Source organism: Dermacentor silvarum, chromosome 8, assembly GCF_013339745.2.
Source record: "Dermacentor silvarum isolate Dsil-2018 chromosome 8, BIME_Dsil_1.4, whole genome shotgun sequence".
In the NCBI taxonomy this organism is placed as follows: Eukaryota; Metazoa; Arthropoda; class Arachnida; order Ixodida; family Ixodidae; genus Dermacentor; species Dermacentor silvarum.
In genome coordinates this window covers 95339267-95367076 of record NC_051161.1, presented here as the reverse complement: position 1 = coordinate 95367076, position 27810 = coordinate 95339267, and the positions used below count along the sequence as shown (strand labels likewise).

Here is a 27810-nt window from a genome sequence, read left to right as displayed (position 1 = left end):
ACGAGACTAGAGGGTCCATGCGTTCGAGTTCAGATTCCTCGGTATCGGCACGGTGGCTCAAATCGCGAGCCACGTTGTTGGCTACCTCGTTTCCAGGAATTCCGCGATGAGCTGGCGGCCAGATGTTCATGACTGATCTCACTGGCGGCTTTTGATTGATTATCTGGAGCGTAGCGGCAAGAATTCTTCCGCTAGTGAAGATGTGGCACGCCTGTTGGGTGTCAGTCACTATGACTTTTAGTAGTAGTAGTCTTTTATTGTTCCAGACATTTAATACATCACATGGGTGAGGAGATGGGAAAAAAGCCACTGTATCGCGACTTGACAAAGCTCCCATCTCCCGTAAGTACATCAAGCAGTTGCATGCCGACGGATGACCCATTCATAAGAATATTGCAAACAGTACTTTAAGCGAATACTATAACATAACTGATATCTAAAATTCTACATTACCACAACTAATACAACTACAGAAAGAAATGACAAAAATATTTTCTTAAGGTTCTTATAAGAGATGTTTTTGATAGACAAATCATTTAAACTATGGTTATTTAGTGTTGAGGGAAGAGCGTATTTCAGTGCTTGCATTCCACAATTTGTGCGCGACCGTGAGACATACCAGAATTCATGGTGTCGTGTTGTATAGTGATTTGGGTTCCTCTGTAATTTCGCAGTTTCCGATAGAAAAGTAATTCTGTGCTTAATTTGCGACTTATACAGGCAGAGAATACGCATGGGATAAAGAGCGGTAACTTTCTTAACACGTAAACTAGAGTATAGCGGTACTGAGGGAGCCGAAAACGGCACATTGGCAATAGCTCTTAACGCACCCTTCTGCAGTGTTATTAATTTGTTCATATTTGTTATCGTGGTAGTTCCCCACACCAAGTGGAATATATTGTGTGTGATTCAAACAGTGCAAAATATATTAAACTTCTGGTTGAGATAGCGCTGCTTCCACGGCATATAGGGGACTGATTCGGGTGAGCGAAATGTTGCTCCGATGTTCTTTCCTGACGATTACGATGCAGTTGTGGCTGCGCGTCTGGGAAAAGAGCCCGCATACAAGTAGGCTGTAGAGGGCTGACTCCCGTATTGCTTTTGTAGGGCCCGGGCCTCCCTTCGCTGTGCGTGGTGCACTGGGTGCATTTTTGATTTAGGGGAAGTACAGTGATGTTCCTCCGGATGACATGGGATAAGCTCACATTCTGAGGCGGCGGATGCCTGAGCGGGGCAGAGAGCACCACGCGTAAGAAGATCAGCTCCTCGGCCGTGTTGTACTCCTAGTCGTAATAGGCGTTCTGTGGAAATACTGATCGGAAATACTCCTTCTAATGAGATGTTACTCTGTTAATTTATTTCCAGTCCCAAATCTGAAAGGCTACAAGCACAGCTAATTTCGGCAAATGGCAAAACTGAAGGAGGGGTAATGATTGTCAGTAAAGTAGAGGGTGAGTACAAAATCTGAGGCTTTCTCTTTACAATACCTATTGGATGCTAACATTTATTAAATCATTCAAAATGAACAGGGTTCAAAATTTATAAACACAAAGATGTCAAGTAAAAAAATTAAACCCGTCCCCTACCTTGAAGAGGGGTGTGGGGGTTTTACGTGCCAAAACCATGATCTGATTATGAAGCAAGCCGTAGTGGGGGACTCCGGAATAATTTCGACTACCTGGGGCTCTTTAACGTCAATCTAAATCTAACGCAGCTTCGCCATCTGACGGCCAGGCCTGAACTGGCAGGAAACGGCCAGCGCAAGGTGAGCGAACACGCGATCACACCCTTTCGCTCCTTCAGAGGGAAGGGATGCCGAGCGTTTAAGACGTTCACGGGCCTGCTACCACTGCCTTTCCTTCATCGCAGCGTCAGAGTGAATAAAAAAAAATTAATAGACGACACTCCCATAGGGCTCAGCGGCCCAATTGACTATAGCACACCAAGCGGCTAGACGGAATACTAACCACTTACATCCGCTTTCGGTTCCCTGGATACCGATATCAGCGGGTAGTTTGAATACTGGAATGGGTTGCTCGCGGCAACGGGTATGCGCACGCTATTCCGATGCTTTTACACATTTCTTAAAGCGTCTATTTTGCAGCTACATGACTGCATGCTTTAACGGTCAAAAATTTAATTCCTTAAAAGGTTCCATTGTACTTACCAGAACCGTTACAGGTAAGGTAATACTAGCGGTTCCGTTGTCTGTTCAACTTCTTATGGAGAGATTATGGGACACGAGATACCTCATAAATGAGGAAAGGTTTATTGCATGCCATTAAATGTAACAACAAATTCAAAGTGACGCAATCACTTGCAGGTTACAAGCATGTTAAGGAACATTGACAAATATAACACAACAGGGAAGCAATATGATACAGAATAATCAGAGGGAAATCACATGTTGCCATTCATAAAAAAACGTGCGAAAAGTAAAGATATCGCAACCACACGACGAATTTACCTCCATTGTTAAAGAAAAGAGAAATCTAAAAGAACCAGTAATTTGCAGTTGTATTCGCACCTACGGCATCCTAGCATTGTGTATGCAGTTGCAGTCATAAAAAATATAAAAAAATTACACCATCTTCCCGTAGGGGAACCCTGAGTTGTATGCGAAGTAGCCATGGGGAAAACGGCGTTGCATGTAGGCTCCCTAATTGGGTCGACTCAAGGTAGTTTTATCAGCTGTATAAACTTGGACATGCAGCAGCACCAGCAACGCGCAGAACTGTTGTCGACGCCGTTGGCGTTTTGCCCGTGTTCGCACCGAACGCGCGCGGCGTTGGTGACTTTTGCCGGTGCCTCTGGGGCGCCTACCGTCGCGCCTCTAACCTGAGCTGCTTTGCATTATCGCGCGCGGAGCCGCAGGTGTTGCCATTCGTTGCGCAATCCGGAGAGGAGAGGAGCGCCGGAGAGGAGAGGAGGAATGCCGAGAGGAGAGGAAATGAGACAAGGAGAGGAGAGGAGGTGGAGGAGGATGCGCAGTAGGGGTGTGGACGCCGCACGGCGGATGGATGGCTGGAGGGAGGGAGTGACATAGCCCCGACCATCAGATGCTTCGCATCTGAAATAGCAAAACATAGATAATCCCGGAACGGCTTATTACCACAATTCTTGCACATTAATTTTATTTCAGTGTGGCTATTTCTCCAGTCGATCAACACGTGAAACAAGGAAAACACTCGAGCCCCGTTTACCGAAAAGGCTTTCTTATAAGTAGCCTTGCTCAACTTATGATCATCAATGAGCTCCACTTTCCCTCGACAACGACTAATGAATAGTGCTAATTGTTTGAACAGAAATTATATTTGTGTGGACAGTTAAAGCATAACCTAGAAAAGAAAATGGGCCGCCATCCCACCCTGCGAACGTGAATCTCCAGCGAAGCTGTATAAAACACCACACGTGTTCGAGCATTGTATTCACGCTATTATTATTCAGGTGTCTTTAATTTCCGCGGTCTACCCATGGCAACCTTAGAATGGACTGAATGAGTAGCTAGATAGGTGTCCCTTTTATATAGCGGGGTGACGTCACTATATATATATATATATATATACAGGGTGTTTCAGCGAACACTTTCAAAAATTCTTCAAGGTTGCCTGTGGCAGATAGCACAATTCTAGTTAATGATCTGGTCTACTCTAAGTGGCGGACATTACTTGCACGATAAATTGAAATGTATAATCTAATAATTAACAAAAATTCACTAATTAAGATGTTAACTAATTACCTGATGGCTCATATTGCAATTTACAAATTGTAGCCGTGAAGTTCGCAAGGCGGATAAACTTGGAACGAATTCCCGGGATGACACCAGTTTCGAGATATTAATGTCCGAACTTTGCGGAGAAATGCATTGGTGTTCCAGTTAGTTTCTTAAAAAAACGTCGATTTAGGCATTGAAGTGCAAAATTAACTGGAACGCCAATGCATTTCTTCGCAAAGATCGGGAATTAATATCTCGAAACTGGTGTCATCCCGGGAATTCGTTCCAAGTTTATCCGCCTTGCGAACTTCACGGCTACAATTTGTAAATTGCAATATGAGCCATCAGGTAATTAGTTAAAATCTTAATTAGTGAATTTTTTTTAATTATTCGATTATACATTTCAATTTATCGTGCAAGTAATGTCCGCCAGTTAGAGTAGACCAGATCATTAACTACAATTGTGCTATCTGCCACAGGCAACCTTAAATAAATTTTGAAAGTGTTCGCTGAAACACCCTGTATATATGCCTTCTGTATGCCTGATTGGACAGAAAGAAATGCCGTTTGCCTTCAGATGTTAACCTGGCGTTTTTTGTTTACGCGACGAAACCAGGCGCGTTCGGCGCGAAAGCGGGGAAACGCGATCAGCGTCGCAGCAGCTCTACGCGTCCCACTACCACATGCCTTCACTCCTCCTTTCCACCTCGCATGCGCTATGCTGCGCGATGCTATTTTAAATTCGAAGCATTTCTTGGCGAACATTTGTTGCTTTGACAGTATCTATCTATCTATCTATCTATCTATCTATCTATCTATCTATCTATCTATCTATCTATCTATCTATCTATCTATCTAGCCGGTTACGTCTTTGTGCTCTGAAGGTCGTTTCGTTAACTTTGCATGCACCAAAATTGGCATACTATGAGGAGAGTATATGAAGAACATAAATGACATGTTGTGGCATGAAATTGATGACATGCGTGTCATGTAGGTCATGGAATAGCATCCTACGTCTTGGTGCTGTCATGGTCGTTTCGATAATTGGTAGCTACCAAAATTGACATAGTATGACAGGAGTGTATGACGAACGTAAGTGATAGCTCATGACATAAATGTCATGACGTGCGTGTCATGTAGGTCATGAAAATGACCCAGTGAAAAAGATTAACACTCCAAAACCACTAGAAAGGGTTCGGACGTGGGCACTATGTGAAGGAAACACTAAAGGATGATGGCAGAAATCATAGTCATGAGCATGACTCAGCAACAATGGCAATGACTCAGCGAAAAAATGTTAACACTCAAAAGCCACTGAAATTGCTTCGCACGTGGGTACTAAGTGAAGGAAACACTAAAGGATGCTTATAGAAATCAGAGTCATGAGCATGGCTCAGGAAAAATGACAATGACTCAGTGAAAAAAAAATTGATACTCAAAAACCAATGGAATGGGTACGGATGTGTCTCTAAGTGAAGGAAAAGGCTAAAGGTTGATGGTCGAAGTCATAGTCATGAGCATGACTAAGGCTTTCGCCTTAAGGTCTCTTCGGTGTAGCTATAGGGACTACTGAGTATTCATGACATGAATGTCATTACATGCGTGTCATGTACGTCATGATAAAGCCACCTACGTCTTGGTGCTCTCATGGTGGTTTCGTTAACTTGGTAAGTTCCCCGCACACTGCTTCGGATAATATCGATTCCCACATGGAGTGGGATCTGCCGGCATTTTTATACTCTGCATTCACTCTCTCTCTCTCTCTCTCATGTGTATCTTAGCTCTCTCTCCCTCAGCTCGGCGAAGCTATCGCACAGCTGGTATGTGGTATGGCGTTCTGTGTTTACGCCATGAAATGTTTAGACCAACGACAGGTATACAGCATCGCTGTAAACATCAATTTCCAATTGGCCCCTGACATGGGTGCAATTTCCCAAGTGGCCGGGTTGACTTCCCGAACCGCTATCTTCCCAGTAAAGGCCAAAGACCAGGCCAGGTGATTTCCATGCACCTAATTAACTGGAAAGTATGGTATGTTTATAACATGATATCATATTTTTACATGTCCTAAGTGTTCCTATAAGTTGAACGTTTTGCCCGCAAACGATGCAGACACTGGCGAATGAACAGAAGCTGGCATCATTGCACTTCCTACCGTAAATACAACTGGCTGAACCCACCCTCTAAGAACATCAGCCATAACAAGCATGGCTCGCTCGGCCATAGCGCTGTGCCGATCAATACTATAACCTGGGCAAATCCGTGCACAGAAACACAGGCCGCATCATACGCCAAGCTATTGCATCAGAGATAAAAACTTGCAAGCACTGCCTGGATGTTGTGAACACTCTATATCGCATGGCACGAGAATGCAAGTTCTACCCATGAACGCCTGAAGACCAATCACCAATCTTTTCCTCGCAACTCTAGACGCCAATGAGCAACTCATGCTTGTGACCCTTGAAAAACAAGTAGCGGGAGACAGGGATTTTCTGCACCCCGGAAACCATCCATCTACGGCTAAGTTATGCCATATGTGGTATGGCGTTCTGTGTTTACGCCATGAAATGTTTAGACCAACGAGAGGTATACAGCTTCGCTGTAAACATCAATTTCCAATTGACCCCTGACATGGATGCAATTTCCCAAGTGGCCGGGTTGACTTCCCGGCCACTTGAGAAATGAAATGAAATCAATGGTCTCTTTTATTTGCCTGTCCAGAGCAGTACCTAGGCAGTCCAAAACTGCTCTTGCAATAACGATTCTATGGGAAAATAAAATACGCAGCTGCTTTAGAGCTGTTCTGAGCAGTCCAAATGGCCACAAGTTTACCCCTCTTAAGGCTAAAGAAACCGTTCACCGCCAGCAACACTAGAGTACTACTCTCTCACATTTTTGCTTTCAGTAAACACGAAACGAAGCTGTGCAGAACTAACCTTTAAACTTAGGAAGCTGAATGTCTCATACAGACTGAAATCGAACTTAATCCAAGTTCCGGTTGACAAAACGCACATGCCAGCATAGGTGGATCCGGAAAAACATCTGGACAAACCTCCACCGGCACTCAATGGTACAAAACTTTAAGGAATCAGTGCAAGAAAGGTAACGGAACAAGACATCACATACCCGTGGAAGATGCGTAGGGGTCTCAATCGTCGCAAGAAAGTGCCTCTCAAGTTTTCGGACAAAACCAAAAGCTCTTTCTCGTAGCACACTTAATTTGCCAAACAGCTTCTATGGTGCGTGTTACGCTTTTAGCATTGTGAAGTACTGATGGAGGCCGCTTAGTTCTGCATATTTTACAACTGGGACCAGCTGCACTTTTTCACAGTCCTAGCTAGAAAAAAAATTATCAAGTAGCCTGCAACGTAGCCTGACCGAGATCAGAAATATCATCCAAAAATTGGAAGTCATCAGGCTCTCGATTTTCTACACTGTCAGCCAGAGATGCGTTGTTCAGGGAGAATGGCGACAATTCCTGAAGGAGTTAAAACCCATCATCTTCGACTTTACCATCGTTTTCCGACAGTTTCAATGGTTTTTTAATAGAGATGTGTTTCCGTCCTGAAATAATGTCCCACTTTGTCTCGTAGACAGGACGTCAATACGCGACATAGATGGCGTAGTATGGTTGTTGGACGGCCCTCTAAGTGGTCAATGAGAGATCGAAGTTCAGCGTCTTCACGCTGCCATCTGACCAATTCCGATGTAGTAAGAGCGCCCAGGAAGCCGTCATTATCCTCTGACTGTCGACAGAGAAATTCAGCGGGTGCACGTGACAGCGTGTCGGCGTCTTCGTGCTTGCGGCCAGACTTATAAACTATAGTGACATCAAATTCCTGTTGCCGCAAGCTCCACCGTGCCAGAAGCCTTGAAACATCGCGTATGTTCGCCATCCAAAATGGAGCATGGTGGTCTGTCACCACTTTGAAGGGACGGCAGTAGAGTTATGGGCGAAACTTCGTGATCGCACAGATGACCACGAGACATTCTTTTCTGTAGTCGAGTAGTTAACCTCGGCATGGGACTGCGAGCCGCTACCATAAACTATTAATCTTTCAATGCAGTTTTGACATTGGACGAGTACTGCGCCAAGGCCGATGTTACTGGCGTCAGTATGAACCTCGTTGTAAGCCTCTTTGTCGAAACGTGCCACTACGGGTGCGGACTGCAGGCGTTGGCGCAGTTCAGCGACGACCGCCTGCTGCTCATTCGTCCAAGAAAATGGCATGTCACCGCTTATAAGGCGACTAAGGGGCTCCTCTATCTTCGAGAAGTTGTCAATGAACACAAGCCCAGGAAACACCGTACGGCCTTCTTGTTGGCAGGAGGAGAAAAAGCTGCTACAGCGGCAAGCTTGTCCGGTTCGGGTCGGACTCCTCTGGCGCTTACGACGTGTCTGAGAAACTTGAGCTCTTCATAACCGAAGAGGCACTTTATTGGTTTAAGCGTGATATCAGCCGACCGGAGCGCTTTTAGCACATTCCGCAGGCGATGAAGATGTTCAAGTGTTTCATAAAAGCCAACTACGTCGTCAAGATACACAGGGCAAGCCTGCCACTTCAATCCAGCGAGGACAGAATTCATCATTCGCTCGAGAATTGCTGGGGGCTGAATACAAACCGAAAGAAAGCACTCAAAATTCGTAGAGGCCGTCGGGAGTCACATAGGCAGTTTTCTCGCGTTCTAATTCGTCTACCTCGATCTGCGAGTATGCACTTTTCAAATGGAGTGCGGAAAAATACTAGGTACGCTGCAGTCCATCTAACGAGTTGTCGATAAGTTGCAGTGGGAAAACGTCCTCTTGAAGCGAAAGCTTCATTACGCTACCTCGGGCAGCCTTCGTTGGCTCAACAGTTTTCACCTTGAGAGCTAGAGGTCAAACCACAAGAGAGCATTAAGGCGCGTTTATAAAGCCTCCTTGGTTGTTCTGGTTGACTTGCGAGTTTTGCAACTATATCAAAATAGTGTTGCGGAGAAGTTTGATATGGAGATTGAGCGGTTAAGTACCTTTATCTTGCTTCATATCTTTTAGGCCAACGTCTTAAAGCAATGTAAATGTACGTCTAAAACTGTGCGGTATAAGTGTTTGCTTCTAATGGATTCAGAAAGAAGCTGGTGTGATGTCGAAAGTGGGGCGTGCTTAGCACGAAAGTGTTTTGAAACAAAAGCTACATTACGATACCTCGGGCCGCCGTCTGCGACTCGACAGTCTTCACCTTGAGAGCTAGAGGTCAACCCACAAGAGAGCATTTAGGCGCGTTTATATTACATCGGTACGCGGGCGAGCGTCATCAGACGCCAGGCGCGTCGGAGCGCATTGGCCGCGTATCCGGTTACGTTGGCGGCGCAAGTACGTCGAACCATCGGTTGAACTATAGCCGCTGCTAATCTCGCCAACGTGACATAATGTGTACGCGCGTGCACGCTACGTCGTACTATATTTAGGCCTTTACGGAGCCCTGAAAGGAGACATTGCCGCCGTTGCCCGAGTAAAGTTGGACGAAACCACACCTCGGCCACAGCTCGACAATGGGCCTAGCCAGGGCAGTGAAGCTTTTGCTATCAACCCGGGTTTACCAAAGCTAAACCACAGAAAATTTTTAGTTACGTTGTTGGGCTTCTGGTAGTCGACGCACAAGTGTAGCGTTCCGTCTTTCTTTTTGACAAGCACGACCGGAGACGACCATGAGCTAGCTGTTGCAAGGTTCGATAACGCTGTCCTCAAGCATCTCTTGTACTTGCGTACGAATCGCTTCGCGTTCTTTTGCCGACACGCGGTAGGGCTGCGGGCGTATCAGGCGTGTGTCGTCGCCTGTGATGATCCTTGGCGACGGCGAGCGTGACCGCCGCCCTGTAAGCGGTGGTATGTGCTGCTGAACCAGATAATCTTCATGTCCTGAAGCCGTTGGCCCAGTCGGGGTGGCGGCGAGTAGGCGGAAAAGCCTCGCAACCTGAGGCGTCGGTGTGGGCACTGGCAATACAAATGATCTGCCTCACTACAGTGGAAGCACAGAGTACGGTGATCCGGTGTGCGCCAAACATTTGATTTCCGAGGGGACATGCGTCGATCATCGGCGCAACGTAGCGATTGCTCCTGCGGAAGCACAACCGGAGGAGCGGCATGGGGAAACGGTGGAGGCGTGCGTCGTTCCTCGATGTACTGCGCCTGTTTGCCTGGTGAAAGTGCAACCGATGAGCAACCTGAAGAAACAGTGGAGGTGACGAGCAGGGTGTCTCATGACTTCTCGGTAGGTCGTGCGGTGCTGAACAGAAGGTGCACGCGCGGTGTTAGCAAAATGCAAAGTTGGCCGCAGCACTTGGTGCACTTCATCTTTGATAACACTCACAATGGAGCTCACCGTGGCTTGTGGCGTGCCAGAAACCGTCAGTATTTCTTCGCGCACAACGGTACGGATGAGTTCTCGAAGGTTGTCATTGTCGCTTCCGATTGCCCTCAGCATGTCTGTAGTCGATTTCACTTGTCGCTCGTAAAAGTTCGAGCAATGCTGAGGCATCTTTTTCATAGTTACAGCCTCGGCTAAAACTTCGGCGACAGTCTTCGGAGGATTGCGCACAAGACCAGCGAAGAGCTGCTCCTTTATTCTGCGCATCAGGTGACGCAACTTGTAGTCCTTGGTCATTCCAGGGTCTGCTGGTCTGAAGAGGTGCGTCATAGCTTAGACGAACGCGGTAACGCTTTCGTTGGGAAGCTGAACGCGGGACTGGATCGCTCTGGGGATTGGCCAAGAAATGGGCACCTGAACTTTTCAGATACTCTTTCTAGAAACTACAATTACTATACAATTAGGTAATCAAAACAGACATATTATTTTTTTTCTAAACAGTGGGTGGTGGTGGGTGGGTAACCTTTATTGTCTTCAAAGTGCAACGTATAATAGTAAGGCTATGATTGAACACTGAAATATCACTAAGAGAATTGTAAAAATGGGGATTTACAACACTATTCGTTTTGTTGATTGAATGAAACTGCAAGCGGCAACAAATACGTCCCTGCGGCTAAAGCCCAAAACTGGCGCACCGAAAGTTAGTAATATTTCTGATGTTAATGTTAACCCTAGTTTGGCAAGCGGAATTTCTAGCAGTCTTTTTCTTAATAACTTATACCGGCAGCATGACAAAAATTTGTGATCTAGGGATTCTGGCTCTTAGCAGTATTGACAGAGGGACGATATTGTTTAAACGCACAATTCTTTCTCCTTGTGCCTCTGCTCTTACACTGTCCCCACTACTACAAGTGACACTATTGAGGGAAAACTAAAGAAGTGTCCCTCGAGGTGACAGCAACCGCAACATTCTGTGGGTGTGGTAACGACGGTCAAGGCCAGGCTTCTTAAATCGCTGCAAGCTGACCTTCACGGAGAGCCCATTAATTGCGGCAAGGAGCTAACGTCGACGACTTTCGTGGGAACAGCGTGGACCCTTGTTTCCCGATGGCCTCGTCATTGCATAGTAGGGAGGTTCGAAGGCTTTAAGTCAGAGGTGGATTATGGCGGAATGGTGCAGCATCATGGGTGGGATTTTGCGAGTAGTTCTACCATTCCGATTGGAAGAGACGCGGTCATTAAATTCATTCGACTAGTTACCTAGGGAAAGCTACTGTTTAAAAGAATATCATGTGGGTGTACAGTGTGTTTTCAAGGATGTAGTGTGTTTGGATATGTTGTTTCATCAGACAAGTAAATTTCTCAGACATGGAGTGTGCCGCAATATGTATAGAGTTAGTTGTAAGTTGTACTACTGTAAAATAAACCGAAGTGTTTCCTTCATCCTCCCCACTTAATCTCCTCACCCGCAAGCAACTCTTGGTGATAGAGGCTTACGGCGGCGCGGGTCCGCTCAGTTAGCTAAATACGACGCCCCTGTATAACTCCGGGCAGCTACCACGTTTTAGGCGCTCTCGCGGCGTAGACACGCGATTCCTTTTGTGACGTCTGAGTGCGAACCAGGTTTCCCACAACTGGATCCCAAAAAGATAGAGATAGAGCGAAAAATGGTCTGGTCTGGTTTAGCCAATGAATACGGAAGTATATCAGCTACCTGTAATGTGTGATCTGACCGTGACATATTGCAAGAGATTGTTGTATAGATCTGGTGTAGAGATAGGTTGTAAGTTTTATTGTGGTATTGATCATTGCGTACAGATAGGTTGTAAAGATCGCATGCGGCGAAATGTTAAGATAGAAATAGTGCGATATTGATTAAGGCAAACAGGTGTATTTGATATACAGTTAATTTACAATCAGAAATTCAGTTCAGAGGGCCATTTAGTACCTTGATCAGGTATACCTGGTACTTATGGGAGCATTAAAATAGGAACCTTGTATAGGAAAACAGTTGCAAAAATGGGTAGGTTCAGAGCATAAATAAAAGAAATTCCCCCACGCATCATTAAAAAAATTATTCGGCAAAACTGAGTGCTCCGAACCTCTTGAAAGAGTCAGAAAGTTAAATAATGTTCTATTACGTGCTAGAATTTTCATTAGCATCTCTCATCATCTGCATCTTGAATCCACCATCATATGCTTCCACATTCTTCGACGAAAAGCTGTCATTTAACCTTAAAATAGGCGCTTTGTTGAGAAGCTCTCATGCACATCAGCTAACAAAAATGTTTTTATCTACTGTGCTCAGACCTGATGAATTTGTTAAGGTTGGGTGGTTATCCAAGAAGACTACAAATGCAAAGCGTGGTATATGTATATATATATATATATATATATATATATATATACATATCAGTGAAGTAAAAAGTAACCGGAGCAGGCACAGAAGTAGTCCAAAAATGGAAGCACGTAGGAAAAACATAAGACTTTACTGACGTTTATATATATATATATATATATATATATATATATATACATATCAGTGAAGTAAAAAGTAACCGGAGCCGGCACAGAAGTAGTCCAAAAATGGAAGCACGTAGGAAAAACATAACAAGACTTTACTGACGTTTCGGCCGGGGTGCGGCCTTCATCAAGAGTGCGTGTACAAGCATACAGAGCTCAATTTATACCTATTTGCCGTAAGCGTGAAAAGAGACAAGAAAAAAATAATACAAAGTGAAAAAAATAAAATAAATACAAAGTAAAAAAGAATACAACGAACACGTAAATGGAAAACTGCGCGTGCACAGAGTCGAATTATTAAAAAAAAGTGAATACAACAAGGCTGTAAAAACAAGCTCCTAAATCGTGAGTGGCCCATGACCACAGGTGTGCACAGATTTCGTGTCGTCATGAATGTCAACACGTGCAATGACTCATGTCAAAGTCATCAAAACGATGTGCATGTACAGTGGTGCTATACAGGGGTAGAAAGTTGGGCGTGCATGGAGTGGGATTATTGAAAACGCATTAACAAAGCATGCGGGCATCACTGACAGGATTTAGTGGCGTCGTGAGTGTCTACACATCTGATGGCTCATGCCAAGGTACATCAAAAAGCGACAGGCATGTACAGTGGTGCCATAAAGGGGTACAAAGCTGCGTGTACATACAGTGGCATTGTGAAAAACATATTGTCACGATATGATTCATCTAGAGGAGCATCGATGAAGAAGACGCTGATGATCGGGCGCGCGCTCTCCGCCATATGGTGGACGCTTGATCGCCTTGTAAATATACTGTAAATACGTTTTCCTGTTGTGTTTGCCTCCCCGTAACATCTTGGTGGAAGTGCTGGGGGTATAACGCAAGACGGAGCTCCGCAGCGGCCGCCAAGTCGCCACTCTAGGCATGTCCACCAGCGGTGAAACTGCGTCAGCGGCGGCCGCCATGCCAACCTTCGTCCTGGCTCCACCCCGTGACCCTGGGACCTTTTCCGGCACTGCTGGCGACGACGTCGACAAATGGATTCAACTCTACGAATGCGTAAGCGCACATTACAGGTGGGACCCGACCATGATGTTGGCGAATGTCACATTTTATCTAAAGGGAACGGCGAAGGCCTGGTTCGATAACAACGAAGAGGAGCTCACAAGCTGGAGCGTATCTAAGACTAAACTTCGCGAGTTGTTTGGCCAACCTGCAGGCTGCCAGCGTGCTGCCAAGCAAGAGCTTGCCTCGCGTGTGCAGACGCCTACTGTGTCGTTCTTGACGTACATTCAGGATGTGCTGACCCTTTGCCGGAAGGTTGACGCCAAGATGACAGAAGCCGATAAGGTTGCGCACCTGCTGAAAGGGATCGCGGACGATGCGTTTAACCTGATCGTGTTTAAAAACTCTTCGACAGTCAACGAGATTATTACTGAATGCCGACGCTTCGAAGATGCTAAAAGCCGACGTATCGCCCACTAATTCGCCCGCCTTCCGAACACGGCAGCGACATCAACGTGTGAGCATGTTCATATGCCGACTCAACCTTTAACATCGGAGACCATCACCCGAATCCTTCGACGCGAAATTGAAGCCGCATCGCCCGCACATTTAATGCGAGGAGAGACCTGTGATGCCCCACCTACGATATCCCTTATACAATCCGTTGTTCGTCAAGAACTGGCAAACGTGGGCCTTCAAACCATCTGCTCTGTGAACCACCCTGACAGTTAGCCTTCGGCCACCTTCAACCCTGTCCAACGCCGTTACACCACTCCGAATTATCGCGACCCGAATGCGTGGCGGACGCCTGACGACAAGCCAATTTGCTTTCGATGTGGACGTGTTGGACACATTTCACGATATTGCCGAAGTCCTTGGCCCTCGTCTTCTCGACCCAACTCATCCAGCTTCCGCTACCCACCCCGAAGCCAGCACCAGGTACCAAGCCAACCTGACCAGGAAACATCTGCCGAGACCACTACTACTACCGCCCATTACAGCCGCTCGCCCTCCCCACGACGCCGACCTTCTCGGTCACCCCCACCACGCCGTTCCCCGTCCCCGTCTTACTCCCGGCGTTTTCCTTCGGGAAACTAACGGCTGCAGCTCCTGGAGGTGATGCTGCTATTCCGACCTGCTCTCCAATTCCTCTGTTGACGCTCCCTACCAATCAGAACTTGATCGACGTTGAAGTGGATGGCCTACCTGTTACTGCTTTGATTGACACCGGCGCCCATATTACTGTTATGAGTTCTCACCTCCGCCGGCAGTTGAAGAAAGTTATGACCCCTGCCCTATCACGTGTTGTCCGTGTGGCCGACGGTGGTACGTCTCCCGTAGCTGGCCTTTGTACCGCACGTGTCAGGGTTGCCGGCCGTCAAAGTTCTGTTTTGTTCACCGTCCTCGTCTGCTGTTCCAATGACGTCATCCGCGGTCTTGACTTTTTGTCCGCCCACTCCGCCCTCATCGATTGTTCCGCTGGTACTGTACACCTTGACCTACCAAGTGTGATTGATCCACCCGGACCAATCAAGAGTCGGCTCTGTTCTGCTGAGCACGTCCGTTTGCCGCCACAAGCCGTTACTTGTGTTGCTGTGACGCCCTTTCCACCAGTACCCGACGGTGATTATGTGCTCGCTCCCATCACCGCCGTTCTGTTGACGCACAGTGTTGGTTTGCCTCACACTGTTATCACTCTACGGGACAATCTTACTTGTCTTCCTGTGATTAGTTTCGGACTGTGTTCACAAGTGCTCCCACAAGGCATTTCACTCGCTGTGCTGACGCCCTCCTACGATTACGTTATCTCGACCTTGTCTCCTCCTGATGCTGGTCGCTCTCACACCATCGATATCCCGTCTTCTTCGCCAGATCTGTCTCCTCACGACCTGAAGAAAATGATTGCTCCAGACCTTTCGCCCCATCACGCTGACGATCTCCTTCGCCTCCTCTTCTCTTATAGGGACGTCTTTGACCTTTGCGACCGTCCTCTGGGTCAAACCTGCGCTGTCAAGCACCGCATAAACACTGGCGATGCCCATCCAATCCACCGACGGCCATACCGCGTCTCTCCAGCTGAGCGCCGCATCATTCAAAAAGAGGTCGACAAGATGCTTGCCAAAAATATAATCGAGCCATCCTGCAGCCCTTGGGCTTCTCCTATGGTTCTTGTTAAAAAGAAAGATGACAGTTGGCGATTTTGCGTGGACTACCGGCATCTCAACAAGATCACCAAAAAAGACGTGTACCCGCTCCCACGCATAGACGACGCCCTCGATTGCCTTCACGGCGCCAAGTATTTTTCTTCAATCGACCTTCGGTCAGGGTACTGGCACATAGCCGTTGATGACATGGACCGTGAGAAGACCGCTTTTGTTACCCCTGACGGCCTTTATCAGTTTAAAGTCATGCCTTTCGGCTTATGCAACGCCCCGGCCCCCTTCGAACGTATGATCGACACTCTCTTACACGGTTTTAAATGGTCCATTTGCCTGTGTTATCTTGATGACGTCATTGTATTTTCACCGAACTTTGAAACGCATCTCGACCGCCTTTCTTCTATCCTTTCTGTTTTTCGCAAAGCCGGCCTGCAACTTAATTCATCTAAGTGCCACTTCGGACGTCAGCAACTTATCATGCTCGGTCATCTCGTCGACTCAACCGGTGTTCGCCCCGACCCTGACAAAGTTCGAGCTGTGCAGCAGTTCCCCGTTCCGACTTGCGCAAAGGAAGTTCGTAGCTTTCTGGGACTGTGCTCCTACTTCCGTCGTTTTGTGAGGAATTTCGCGGAAATCGCACGCCCTCTCACAAACTTACTGAAGAAAGGCGTCTCGTTCATTGGGGGTGCTGCACAGGCTGCCGCCTTCTCTACTCTCATCACGTCGCTCACTACACCACCTGTCCTGGCTCATTTCGACAGCTCCGCTCCAACAGAACTCCGCACCGATGCCAGCGGCTACGGAATCGGCGCTGTTTTAGTCCAGCATCAGAATGGGCATGCCCGTGTTGTCGCCTATGCCAGCCGTCTCCTTTCCTTAGCCGAACAGAACTACTCTATTACAGAACGGGAGTGTCTTGCTCTCGTTTGGGCGGTCGGCAAATTCCGCCCCTATTTACATGGCCAGCATTTCACTGTGACTACCAATCACCACGTACTTTGCTGGCTTTCGTCGCTTAAGGATCCCACTGGGCGTCTTGGTCGCTGGGCACTCCGGCTCCAAGAATACACTTACTCTGTTTCTTATAAATCTGATTCTGACTGTTTGTCCCGCAATCCCGTGGATCCACCTGAAGCCTCCGATGACACGCCTGCATGTGTACTCTCGCTCTCCGCTTTAAGCCACATCCGTGATGAATAGCGCCGTGATCCCATTTTAAGTGAGCTTATTCAGAAGCTGGATTCCGCAGCGCCCGATCCTTCCCTTCGCCTCTTCGTGCTTAAAGATGACACGTTATATCGCTACAAAATCCACCCGGACGGACGCGAACTGTTACTCGTCGTTCCTACGCATCTGCGCTTGAGCGTTCTCGGCCAGCTACATGACGCCCCGCCCGTTGGTCACCTTGGAGTTTCGCGGACCTACGATCGCGTTCGGCGTCGCTTCTTTTGGCCCGGTCTTTACCGCTCTGTTCGTCGCTACATAGCTGCTTGTGAACTCTTCCAACGCCGAAGGAAACCACCTAAGCCTCCTGCTGGCCTCCTTCAGCCCCTTGACGTCCCAGCTGACCCCTTCTTCCGAGTTGGCCTTGACCTTCTCGGTTCTTTCCCGACCTCTACTGCTGGAAACAAATGGATTGCCGTTGCTACGGACCACTCCACCCGCTACGCAATTACACGCGCTCTCTCTACCAGCTGTGCTACGGACGTTGCAGATTTCCTACTACGCGATGTCATCTTGCATCACGGAGCCCCTTGTCAACTCCTCACTGACCGTGGCCGTTGCTTTCTCTCCAGAGTTATCGATGACCTGCTTCGCTCCTGCGCGACCAAACACGAATTTACGACGGCTTACCACCCGCAAACTAACGGCTTGACTGAGCGCTTCAACCGCACGCTTACTGACATGCTTTCTATGTATATCTCATCTGACCATCAAGACTGGGATGTTGCGTTGCCCTTCGTTACATTCGCTTACAATTCCTCCCGTCATGATACTGCTGGTTTCTCACCCTTTTATCTTCTGTTTGGCCGCGACCCAACGTTACATTTGGACACTATCATCCCCGATGCCGTCCATTTGCCAACTGAGTACGCTCGTGATGCCATTTCTCGAGCTGATGAGGCACGCCAAATTGCTCGCCGTCGCCTTACTACATCGCAAGGCCACCAGAAGCACCGCTACGACTCCCGTCATCGCGACGTTATCTATACTCCGGGTGCCCTTGTGCTTCTGTGGACTCCGACTCGGCGTGTTGGACTCTCAGAAAAATTGCTTTCGCGGTACTCCGGACCCTACCGTGTATTACGTCGTGTAACAGACGTCACGTATGAGATTGGCCCGCTCGAGTCTTCCTCGCCAACCGTTTCATCACCTACTGACGTTGTTCACGTATCCCGCCCGAAACCTTACCACTCGCCTGGATCATAGCAAGCACCGTGACGGTGCTTGAGCAGCCGGGGGTCATGTCACGATATGATTCATCTAGAGGAGCATCGATGAAGAAGACGCTGATGATCGGGCGCGCGCTCTCCGCCATATGGTGGACGCTTGATCGCCTTGTAAATATACTGTAAATACGTTTTCCTGTTGTGTTTGCCTCCCCGTAACAATATTGACAAAAGGGATGCGAGCGGTCGCTGCTGCCAGGTTAGTATTTGGCCACAAAGACGGTCATACACCCTCACCTGGCTTAAAGGACTCCTGCACTGTGACCTCCACTAACCCCCAAGATGAACGAACTGCGATCCATTGAATTCTTTGCACACGTGGTATTCTTTGTGTTTGTCGGCAGGTGTATTTTATACAAATTCTATGAGTGTGTGAAAAAAATCAAATATAAAATAAATGAAAGATGTAATGACAAGAATAAGTAATAAACACACACACACACACACATATATATATATATATATATATATATATATATATATATATATTGATATATATATATAGGCGAGCACGTTCTTTGCGCCCAATATTTGAGCTGCTGAGTCTTTCTTGGCCTCTTGCAACCGAATCAAAGGCATCTTCAGGTGCGTCACATATGGTCAAGCAACCGAGCTTTGGGTGGAGCATATATGTCGCCATTAAATAGATTGTAGTGCTATTGAATTGTCACTAGCTTTTAGAGCCTGTGCTGCCTTAATATGTTACATTGCACAGATCACCTGACAACTCAGCATCCTATTATCAATGTTCACACTCTTCCTTAAGAAAGCGTAATGCATAAAAAATGAACGCAAATATGCTATGTACTGATTGTGTAAGCAACCCAATAATTTGCAGGAAGCCAGCAGGAGATGAATTACACACTGCATACTTGGATTCACGAAGAGAAGTGTGGAACTCTAGCCGTTAAAGATCACACCGGTAAGAACTGTACAGTACTTCTGCACATATATTATCTGAAAACATAAAAAATGGGCGCATACCTCTTGGCAATACTCAAATTACAAAGTAGCATTTTTGCTTTATGTACTACGAACTACAGAAAGTGTGAGATTTTAGAGGAACGAAGGGGTAAATTATCTTCAACATTACAAACACAATGAAGCTAAATTCATCGTAGCTGCCATGCTGGAAGCACATCAATATTATGATACGAGTGATATTGCTAAGGCTTCTGTTCTTACTTTGAAAGCTCAGAAATTTCACTGGGGCTTCAAGAATGAACGTAATGACGCAAGTTGTTATATCAGGAACCATAGTGGCATGCATAATAACACCATTGTTTAGGATGATAAACTATTTAGACAGCGCCTCCTCTATTTTTTCAATGCCACTGCAATCGCTCGGTCGGTTGGTGCGCCTTAGTTCAGTGAGTTGCCGCGATGTGACGCTACCCAGAGGGTACGACTGCTTGCGTGTCACGCTTGCGTCTGAACCATTGAACGCGCGCCGCTGCCGTTCCGGAGGAGATGCGGTAGATGCGTCACGCGTCTGTCAGAATTACTTCCTCCGACTTCCGTCGTGAGGCACCACTCTGAGGGTATTCTTCCCCACGACCGTAAAGCAGGCGCAAACGCTAGCCGACGGGGGAGAGTAGGAAAAGGCGATCGGAGATGGTGGTTAACCGTTGGATCTGCCGCATCTGGCTGGCATCGAAAAAATAGAGGAGGCGCTGGTTTAGAAGTCTACAGAAGATTAATAAGATGGCTGATCGTACGCATATGCGAAAATTGGCGATGAGCCAAGCTTTTTTGTTTACTGAAGTATCTTCACTTCTTTTTCACCTATATTTTTCTCAAAGCTTTTCGCTCAATGCAAGCAATGGTTTTAAATGTCTGACCTACTTATGTGCATTGGCGAAACCTGCTTAAACTTTTATTTAAAATTAGCACAATGTTTAGTGACTTTGGAATTTAGCACAAATCTACTCGTTCAACTTGAATACTCGAAGAGGTATGCATTGCTTGCACTATAAATTTACACACAATTGAAAAGTGCTAAAATATCTGTAATTATCTTTGCCACGAATTAATTTAGCGCACATATTGCAATACATGAACACAAGACAGTGATTTCACAAGGCACATTCACTTGCAGCGAATTTTAAAACTAACACGAATTTATGGATAAACGCAGTCCAATTTGTCGTAAAACGTGGACTATTATTCAAGTATTTTGTATATGCATTCAAGCTCAAAGGGTATTGGAACACCAAAACATTTCGGCGAACACTTCGCGAACGCTAATCTCAAGACTGGTGTCATCCTAAGAATTCCTTCGAAGTGGATATGACTTCAAAAGCTACGGGCTACAATACGTAAATTGTAACATGTGGCGTAACGCAAATAGTGTAGAGGTTAAGAAGCAAAAAAATGTACTATTTCGTCAAGTATTCACTTGTATTTTTTGTGTAAATAATGTCTGCTTTTGAGAGTAATCTAGCTCAAGAAGCAAAATTGCATAGCAAATTAAAAAATTCGGTGAACGACAAAATACAACACCCTTTAAACCATTTATGCATTTTGGCAAGTTTTAGAAAAAAAAAACTTCTTTCCCGCCACCTGGCTAGGTCATTTTCCACCTTCTTCACATCGCGGTAGTTAATCACTCTTCGCCTAATGCACGTTCTCACCCCATACGTTTCCTTACACCTCTTTCTAATCTGTCGGCTGTTTAGTTACCGACATCTATTCTGTGTAGCCGACTTCTTCAATTTTACGTTGCCGATAACTTCACTTCGTGACTCTTGTTCTCTTCGCTTGCTTGGCCACCTAACCCGTGCCAGATGCCAGCTGCACATACCAAGTGGTGCAAGATGTCCTTTTAGTCTAACATCCAGTGGCACATGCCCTGTAGCACGTTATTAGTGGCCCAAATTTTCTATGCGAGCACATACTAACACATTAGCAGTAACAGCCAGGAGCGATCACCGAAAAGTACGACGAAAGGCCGGAGAAACGTTTACTTGATTAGTAGTTTCTTCCACATGTTCGAACCACTCATTACGCCCTTTTTGATTGAATATCTTGCGTCAACAGCAAATATCTCAACTGCGGTCAGTTTGCAGATGACATTATCCTGTTAAGGAGCACTGGGGGTGAATTTCAAAAAAGGAATAATGACTTTAACCAAGAAAGTGTAAGAGTTGGGTCGGAGATTATTATGCAGAAGACAAAAATAATCTTCAATAGCCTGGCAAGGGAACAAGAATACGTGACCACCAGTCAGCCTCTACAGTCTGTGCAGGAGTACCTTTGTCTAGGTCAACTACTCAGGGGGGACGCTGGTTCTGTGAAGAAAGTTTACCGCAGAATAAAAAGAGGTTCAAGTACATACCGCAGTCGTTACCAAAGCTTCACTTGAAGCTTGCCACTGTCGTTGAAAAGAAAAGTGATCAAGCATTGCATTCTACCGGTGCTAACTTATGGAGCAGAAACTTGGAGGTTAACGAACAAGCTCAAGAGCAAGTTAATAATTAATAGCGATGGAACAATAAATGTTATGCGAAACGTTAAGAGACAGGAACAGAGCGATGTGGTTTAGAGAGCAAATGGGGTTAGCTGATATTACAGCTGGCCTGAGAGAAGAGAATGGAGCGGGGCAGGCCAGGTTATGCGTAGGGCAGATAACCGGTGGACCAATAGAGTTACAGGATTCGTGCCAAAGGAAGGGATGTGCAGGCGAGGATAGCAGAAAACTAGGTCGGGTGATGAAATTAGGAAATTTGCAAGCGCAAGTTGATATCAGCCAGCGCAAGACAGGGGTCATTGGAGAGCGCTGGGAAAGTCTTACAGTGGACTTTCGTCTTAAGTGGACATATAAATCTTATGATGAGGGTGATGATGATGATCTTGCATTTGTTACATTCAGCAATATTATTAGCGTAAATGCCCAAGCGACAAAATGTCTGAATGAGAGTTCGGTATTTACAAATCCACGTGCAGAGAAATACCTTCCAGTGGTACGTGGGCTACAGGCGTCTAAACAGAGTCGTTGAATCAGCATGTTTTAGTTTATTTCTCTTCTTATGTGAGACCAATAAAGAGTATGGTAATTGACAATAATAATAGTGATCATGTTATTATATTCAAAAGTGCACTTATTTATCTATTTGCCCGGGCTGACTGTCACTCGCTAACAAGCTAAGATTATCGTTCAGCGCAAGACGTGCCAGCATGATTTGGAATTTGCTCGAATGTTATTGCTGATTCTATCTGTTGTGTAGGCTCTCGATGAACTTAGGCAGTTGGGAACCAGCGATTACGCTGGAACATTGGATGAGTTATGCACAGTCAGGACGCGCTTGACCCGCAGATCAGACGCCGACGCTCGCCGACTATGCTCGCCGCTATCCTTGTGCTTTGAGTGTAGCCTGTTTTTCTGGACTTTGGTTCGCCCAATAATGGTTTAGTTTAACAGCGAAGCTTTCTATGGTTAGAATCCGGGATTTTATTGTGTCCGCGCGGAAAAACTCTATGGCGTCCATCGCCGCCAGCACGCCCACCCGTCTCCCCGCACAGCAGTTCAAAGACTGACCTGTGGCACACCCCGGCTAACGTCCGTTCGGTAACCACTGCGGAAAAGCGGACCACATGCACCACTGGTGCCCATACCGCGAGATGGAACTATGAGGGTTGGCCGTTAGCGCGCCGCGTCTACAGCTGGGTGAACGACCACGAGACATCGCCGACTGCATAGCTGGAACTGTGTGGAGACCGCGAAGATCTTCGCGTTCGCAGTCGCAGGCCACTATCTTTCGCCACAGTGGCGACCGTACACTGGTCCAGCCCGGTTCGGTCAATTAGCTCATATCGGGAAAAGCAGGAGCCGATGAAGGTGCAGTGGCTGTTCGGCAAAATGTCGAAGATACTCTGCCGACGAAGACGACGCTTCAACCTCCTACTCGATCATGTAGCAGCGACACCGGTCATTAAGACGCGCTTCGAAGCCAAGACTACGACTCCTACAGAAGATTTGATGTGAGACGTCCCAACAACGAGATAATGCGATGCAGACGTGATCCGACTCCACGACCTAAACATTACGGAAGACGAAGGACCACTGACCTCGACACTCTCTTCGACGGCCACGCGCTCCCGGCTCTTGTCGACACACGAGTCGAGTACTCCATCATTAGTGGATCCTTCGTCGCCAAGTTAAAGAAAGTAAAGACTGCATGGGAAGGCCCGAAGTCCAGACAGCTGTAGGACAATTGATAAAGTGGCTGGAATGTTCACGGCGAGGGTTACACTTTATTGCAAGACTTAGAGAGTGACGTTTCTTATCCTGCCGCAATACTCACGGGGCATAACCCTCGGCATGGAGTTCCAATGCCAACATGGCGCAATCAGCGACTTAAGATGCAAGTCGATATTGCGGTCCACGAACCAAGCTAATGGGAGTCTGACTTACCATGTCTTGAACGTGGTCGAAAATCACGTCAATATTCCACCGCGCGCCAGCATGATGATTTCTGTCGGAACAGAAGACACGGGAGACATAGAAGGCATTGTTGAAAGTGACCAACAGCTGCTCGACCATGAAATTGGCGTCGCATAGGGAATCGTGCGGGTGCGCGGAGGAAAAGCGCAGGTAATAGTGACAAACTTCCGCCGTGAATTTTGAGGCCACAACAAGGGCACGAAGATTGCATGCGTGGAATAAGTTGCAGCAGACAGCGATACGTTGGTCTTCAGCCAAACCAATAACGATGGTCTATGTTACTGAACCAGCCTTCGATATTAATCCGAGTTTCCGAAGGCATAAGCAAGCCCAACTCGATGGTCCCCTCAAACAATACATGAACTGCTTCTTGTCGTCATAAAGGATTCGAAGAACACCAGTTGATAAGTATCGCATAACACGCGAAGAATGCCCTCGACCACTGCGCCAGAGCCCATACCGCGTTTTTACGTGGGAACGTGAAGCTATCAGACAATTCGACGAAATGAGGTACTGCGACGACATCATCGAGCTATTTAAAAGCCCGTAGGCGTCTCCTGTAGCCTTGGTGAAAAACAATTGCAGCAGATCGAACGAGCTGGAATTTATATACAGCGAAGCTTTGTATCATTGCATAGAGTACAAGCAAAAGTACACGCACGCACGCACGCATGCACGCACGCACGCTCGCACGCACGCTCGCACGAACACGAACACGCACGCACACACACACACACTCTCTCACACACACACACACAAATTATACCGAGCCTTTTGTTACGCGGAGTTGCTGACTATTACGTAGTATGACGAACGCAATGAACGCATCTGGCGTCAGAAGCAGCATGCGCAAACGTGGGTAGCCTAATTCGAATCAATTCTATTCACAAGAAACGTTTACTCTTCATTACCTTGCAACCGCAGATTTGCGAAGGCGAGCTTTCTGGTTGTTTTATTACAGCTAAGCTGTATACCTCTACCAGCTAAGGAAATTTTCGTGTCTTTGGCATAAGCAAAAAACGCCAGGCTAAAAATCGAATACAAACAGCATATCTCATTTGAAATCAGGCATATACCATACTGATCAGCACTCGTTTTCAAAAGAAAACCACAAAACAATGCATCAAAACCACATGATGGACGATAAGGCGCGTGTGCACAATGGGAACACTCTCCGGCGCGTTCCGGTAAATATTGTTTGGTAAAACGACACCAGGCGGGACTATTTACACTGTATTTAGCGTATTTTGAGAGACACAGTGGCCAAGATGGTGGACAGCCACTAGCACCAGAGAGAACGGTCTTATTCGTTATCTGCCCCAGGCTGAATGTCTCTCTCGTAGCATTACCCCCGACGGTGGAAGCGCCATCTCAGCGCACTTCACACATTGTCGTCAGAAGGAAGGCGGTAGGCTTTCAGTCTGCTGACGTGAGCTATGTCACTGGGAGCGATCGCAGGCGGTAAAGTCGGAGAGACGGGAACAATCTCGTAGGCGACGTCCGTGACCTGGCGGACGATTCGGTAAGGACCCGTGTATCGAGATAACAACTTCTCGGACAAGCAAACACGACGGAATGGACACCACAGGAGAACTAAGGCATCGGATGAGAAGCGAACGTCGTGATGCCGGCTCATAGAGGCGCTTCTGGGTCGCTTGCGAGGCCAACAGCCTAGAGCGGGCGATCTGACGCGCGTGATTGGCACGAGTGATGCAATGACGTGCATATTCGTGAGGCGGCGCGCGGAAGCAGCCGGAAGTAGGGCGTCCATTGGTAACGTCGGTTCACGGCCAAAGAGCACATAAAAGGGTGAATAACCGGCGGTATCGTGACGCAATGAATTGTAGGCGAAGTCCACGTAAGGTAGCGTCAGGTCCCAGCCACGGTGGTCAGATGAAACATACATTGCGAGCATGTCCGTGAAGGTGCGATTTAGTCGCTCGGTGAGGCCATTTGTTTGGGGATGGTAGGCAGTGGTCAACTTGTGCTGCTTTCAGGAGGAGCACAAAAGATAGTCGATTACTCGGGATAAAAATGCGCGGCCTCGATCTGTGAGCAATTGCCTAGGGGCGCTGTGGTGTAGAATAACATCGTGGAGCAAAAAATCGGCAACGTCAATAGCAGTGCTCGTAGGGAGCGCTCGAGTGATTGCATTCGTGATCGCATAATCGATAGCAACGACGACCCACTTGTTTCCGGGTCTTCACTCAGGAAAAGGACCGAGGAGGTCTAAGCCAACATGGAAAGAATGGTTCAGTCGGGATGGAGAGCGACTGAAGCAGTCCAGCCGAGGGTGCGGCAGGACGTTTCCAACGTTGGCATGTATCGCAGGAGGTGACGTAACGTCTAACAGACCGGGCGAGGCCGCACCAAAAGAAGCGGCGCCCGACGCGGTCGTACGTGCCGGACACACCAAGGTGACCAGCAGTTGGTTCGTCGTGAACCTCATGCAGCAACCGTTGAACGCAGATGTTTAGGCACAACGAGAAGGAGCTCAGGGCCATCTGATTGGACGTTACGAGGATAAAGTGTGCTATTCACGAGGACGAACATGCGCTATGAGGCGTCGTTAGGTACGAATTCTAGCCGGTCAATGAGCGATCGCAAAGAAGCATCACGACGTTGTTCATCACCAATCTGGAGAAACTGAGACATGGATATAACGCAGGGGCTAGGTTCGATGTCAGATCCGTCTGGTTGGTCAACCGGGTAGCGGGACAAGAAGTCCGCGTCCAGATGGAGGTGGCCAGACTTGTAGGTAACTAAGTAAGAGTACTGAGTAAGAGGACCAAGCCGTCCAGTAGGGTCCTTCAGTGAACAAAGTCAACAGAGAGCGGGATGACCAGTGACAACACGGAAAGGGCGGCCATACAAGTAAGGACGGAATTTCGAAACCGCCCAGACAAGGGCAAGACATTACCGTTCCGTAATAGAGTAATTGCATTCAGATTTAGATAGGAGATGACTTGCGTACGCAATAACACCATCAATGCCTCGTTGTTTTTCGGCTAAAACTGCACCGATGCCGTGACCACTAGCGTCTGTGCGCACTTCTGTGGGAGCAGCTGGGTTAAAATAGGCAAGAACAGGTGGAGTCGTTAGGGTGGCGATGAGCTCAGAGAAGGCGACAGCTTGTAGAGGAACCCAACAAAACGGGACGTCATGTTTGAGGTCAGTGAGTGGACGTGCGAGTGCGGCAAAGTTTTTCACGAAACGGTGCAGGTAGGAACACAGCCCCACGAAAGTACGAACGTCATGGACAGACCGTGGAACGGGGAAGTTCGTGAGAGCGCGTAGCTTCGCTGGGTCTGGTCGGACACCGGAAGCGTCAACGAGGTGGCCCAGCACAGTAATTTGACGAAGAGCGAAGTGGCACTTCGAAGAATTTAGCTGGAAGCCAGCTCGTCGGAAAATTGCTAGAATGGTCGAAAGCCGCTCAAGGTGTGTTTCGAAAGTGCGGGAGATTATCACGTCGTCCAGGTAACAAACACGTCGACCATTTAAATCCTTGAAGCAGTGTGTCCACCCTTGCGTAGGTCTAACGGCGACGGCAGTAACGACCAATGTGCCCAGCCTGATGACAGGAGAAGCAGATGGGCTGATTTTCGGGTGTTCTTCATTCCGCAGGATATTGCGAAAGGAGACGGGAGAGGTGTAGGATCGTCGAGCGGGTCCAGAGGAATAAGGCCGAGCGTCAGGACGAGTCAGTGGGCACGCTGATGGAAGGCCGAGATCGGCAAACTCCTGCCTGACGACAGCTTGAATGTGGGACACCGATGGCTGCGATGGGTCACTGTCGTGAATTGTAAACACGTGGGGTTGAATAGGTGCAGGACAGGCAGCTTCAATCTCGCGACGAACAATGCGCGTAACGTGGTCACAGGTGAGTGGCAGGCGAACGGCATCACACTCTGCATTTCTGCGTAGATTACCGTCGCCTGAACAAAATCACGAAAGACGTATACCCCCTCCCACGGATAGACGACGCTTTGGACCCGCTCTACAATACAAAGTATTTTTTGTCGATGGACCTCAAGACCGGCTACTGGCAAATCGCAGTTGACGATAGGGATAGAGAGAAGACCGCCTTTATCACGCGAGGTGGCGTATAGAATTCAAGGTCATGCCATTTTATCTTTGCTCGGCACCTGCAACTTTCCAGTGTGTAATGGACACGGTATTGGCTGGCATGAAATAGCAGATC

General features: G+C 47.4%; 1 protein-coding gene across 1 annotated transcript in view; it reads left to right on the top strand.

Annotated features, from left to right (window-relative positions):
* The window catches only part of LOC125947821 (uncharacterized), a 69917-nt gene that overhangs the window by 29388 nt on the left and 12719 nt on the right, over positions 1–27810 (top strand). The window contains exons 3-4 of the mRNA XM_049673250.1: positions 1366–1451; positions 19002–19085. Of these exons, the coding sequence (XP_049529207.1) occupies positions 1366–1451; positions 19002–19085 (170 nt within the window). The remainder of the gene's footprint in view (positions 1–1365; positions 1452–19001; positions 19086–27810) is intronic.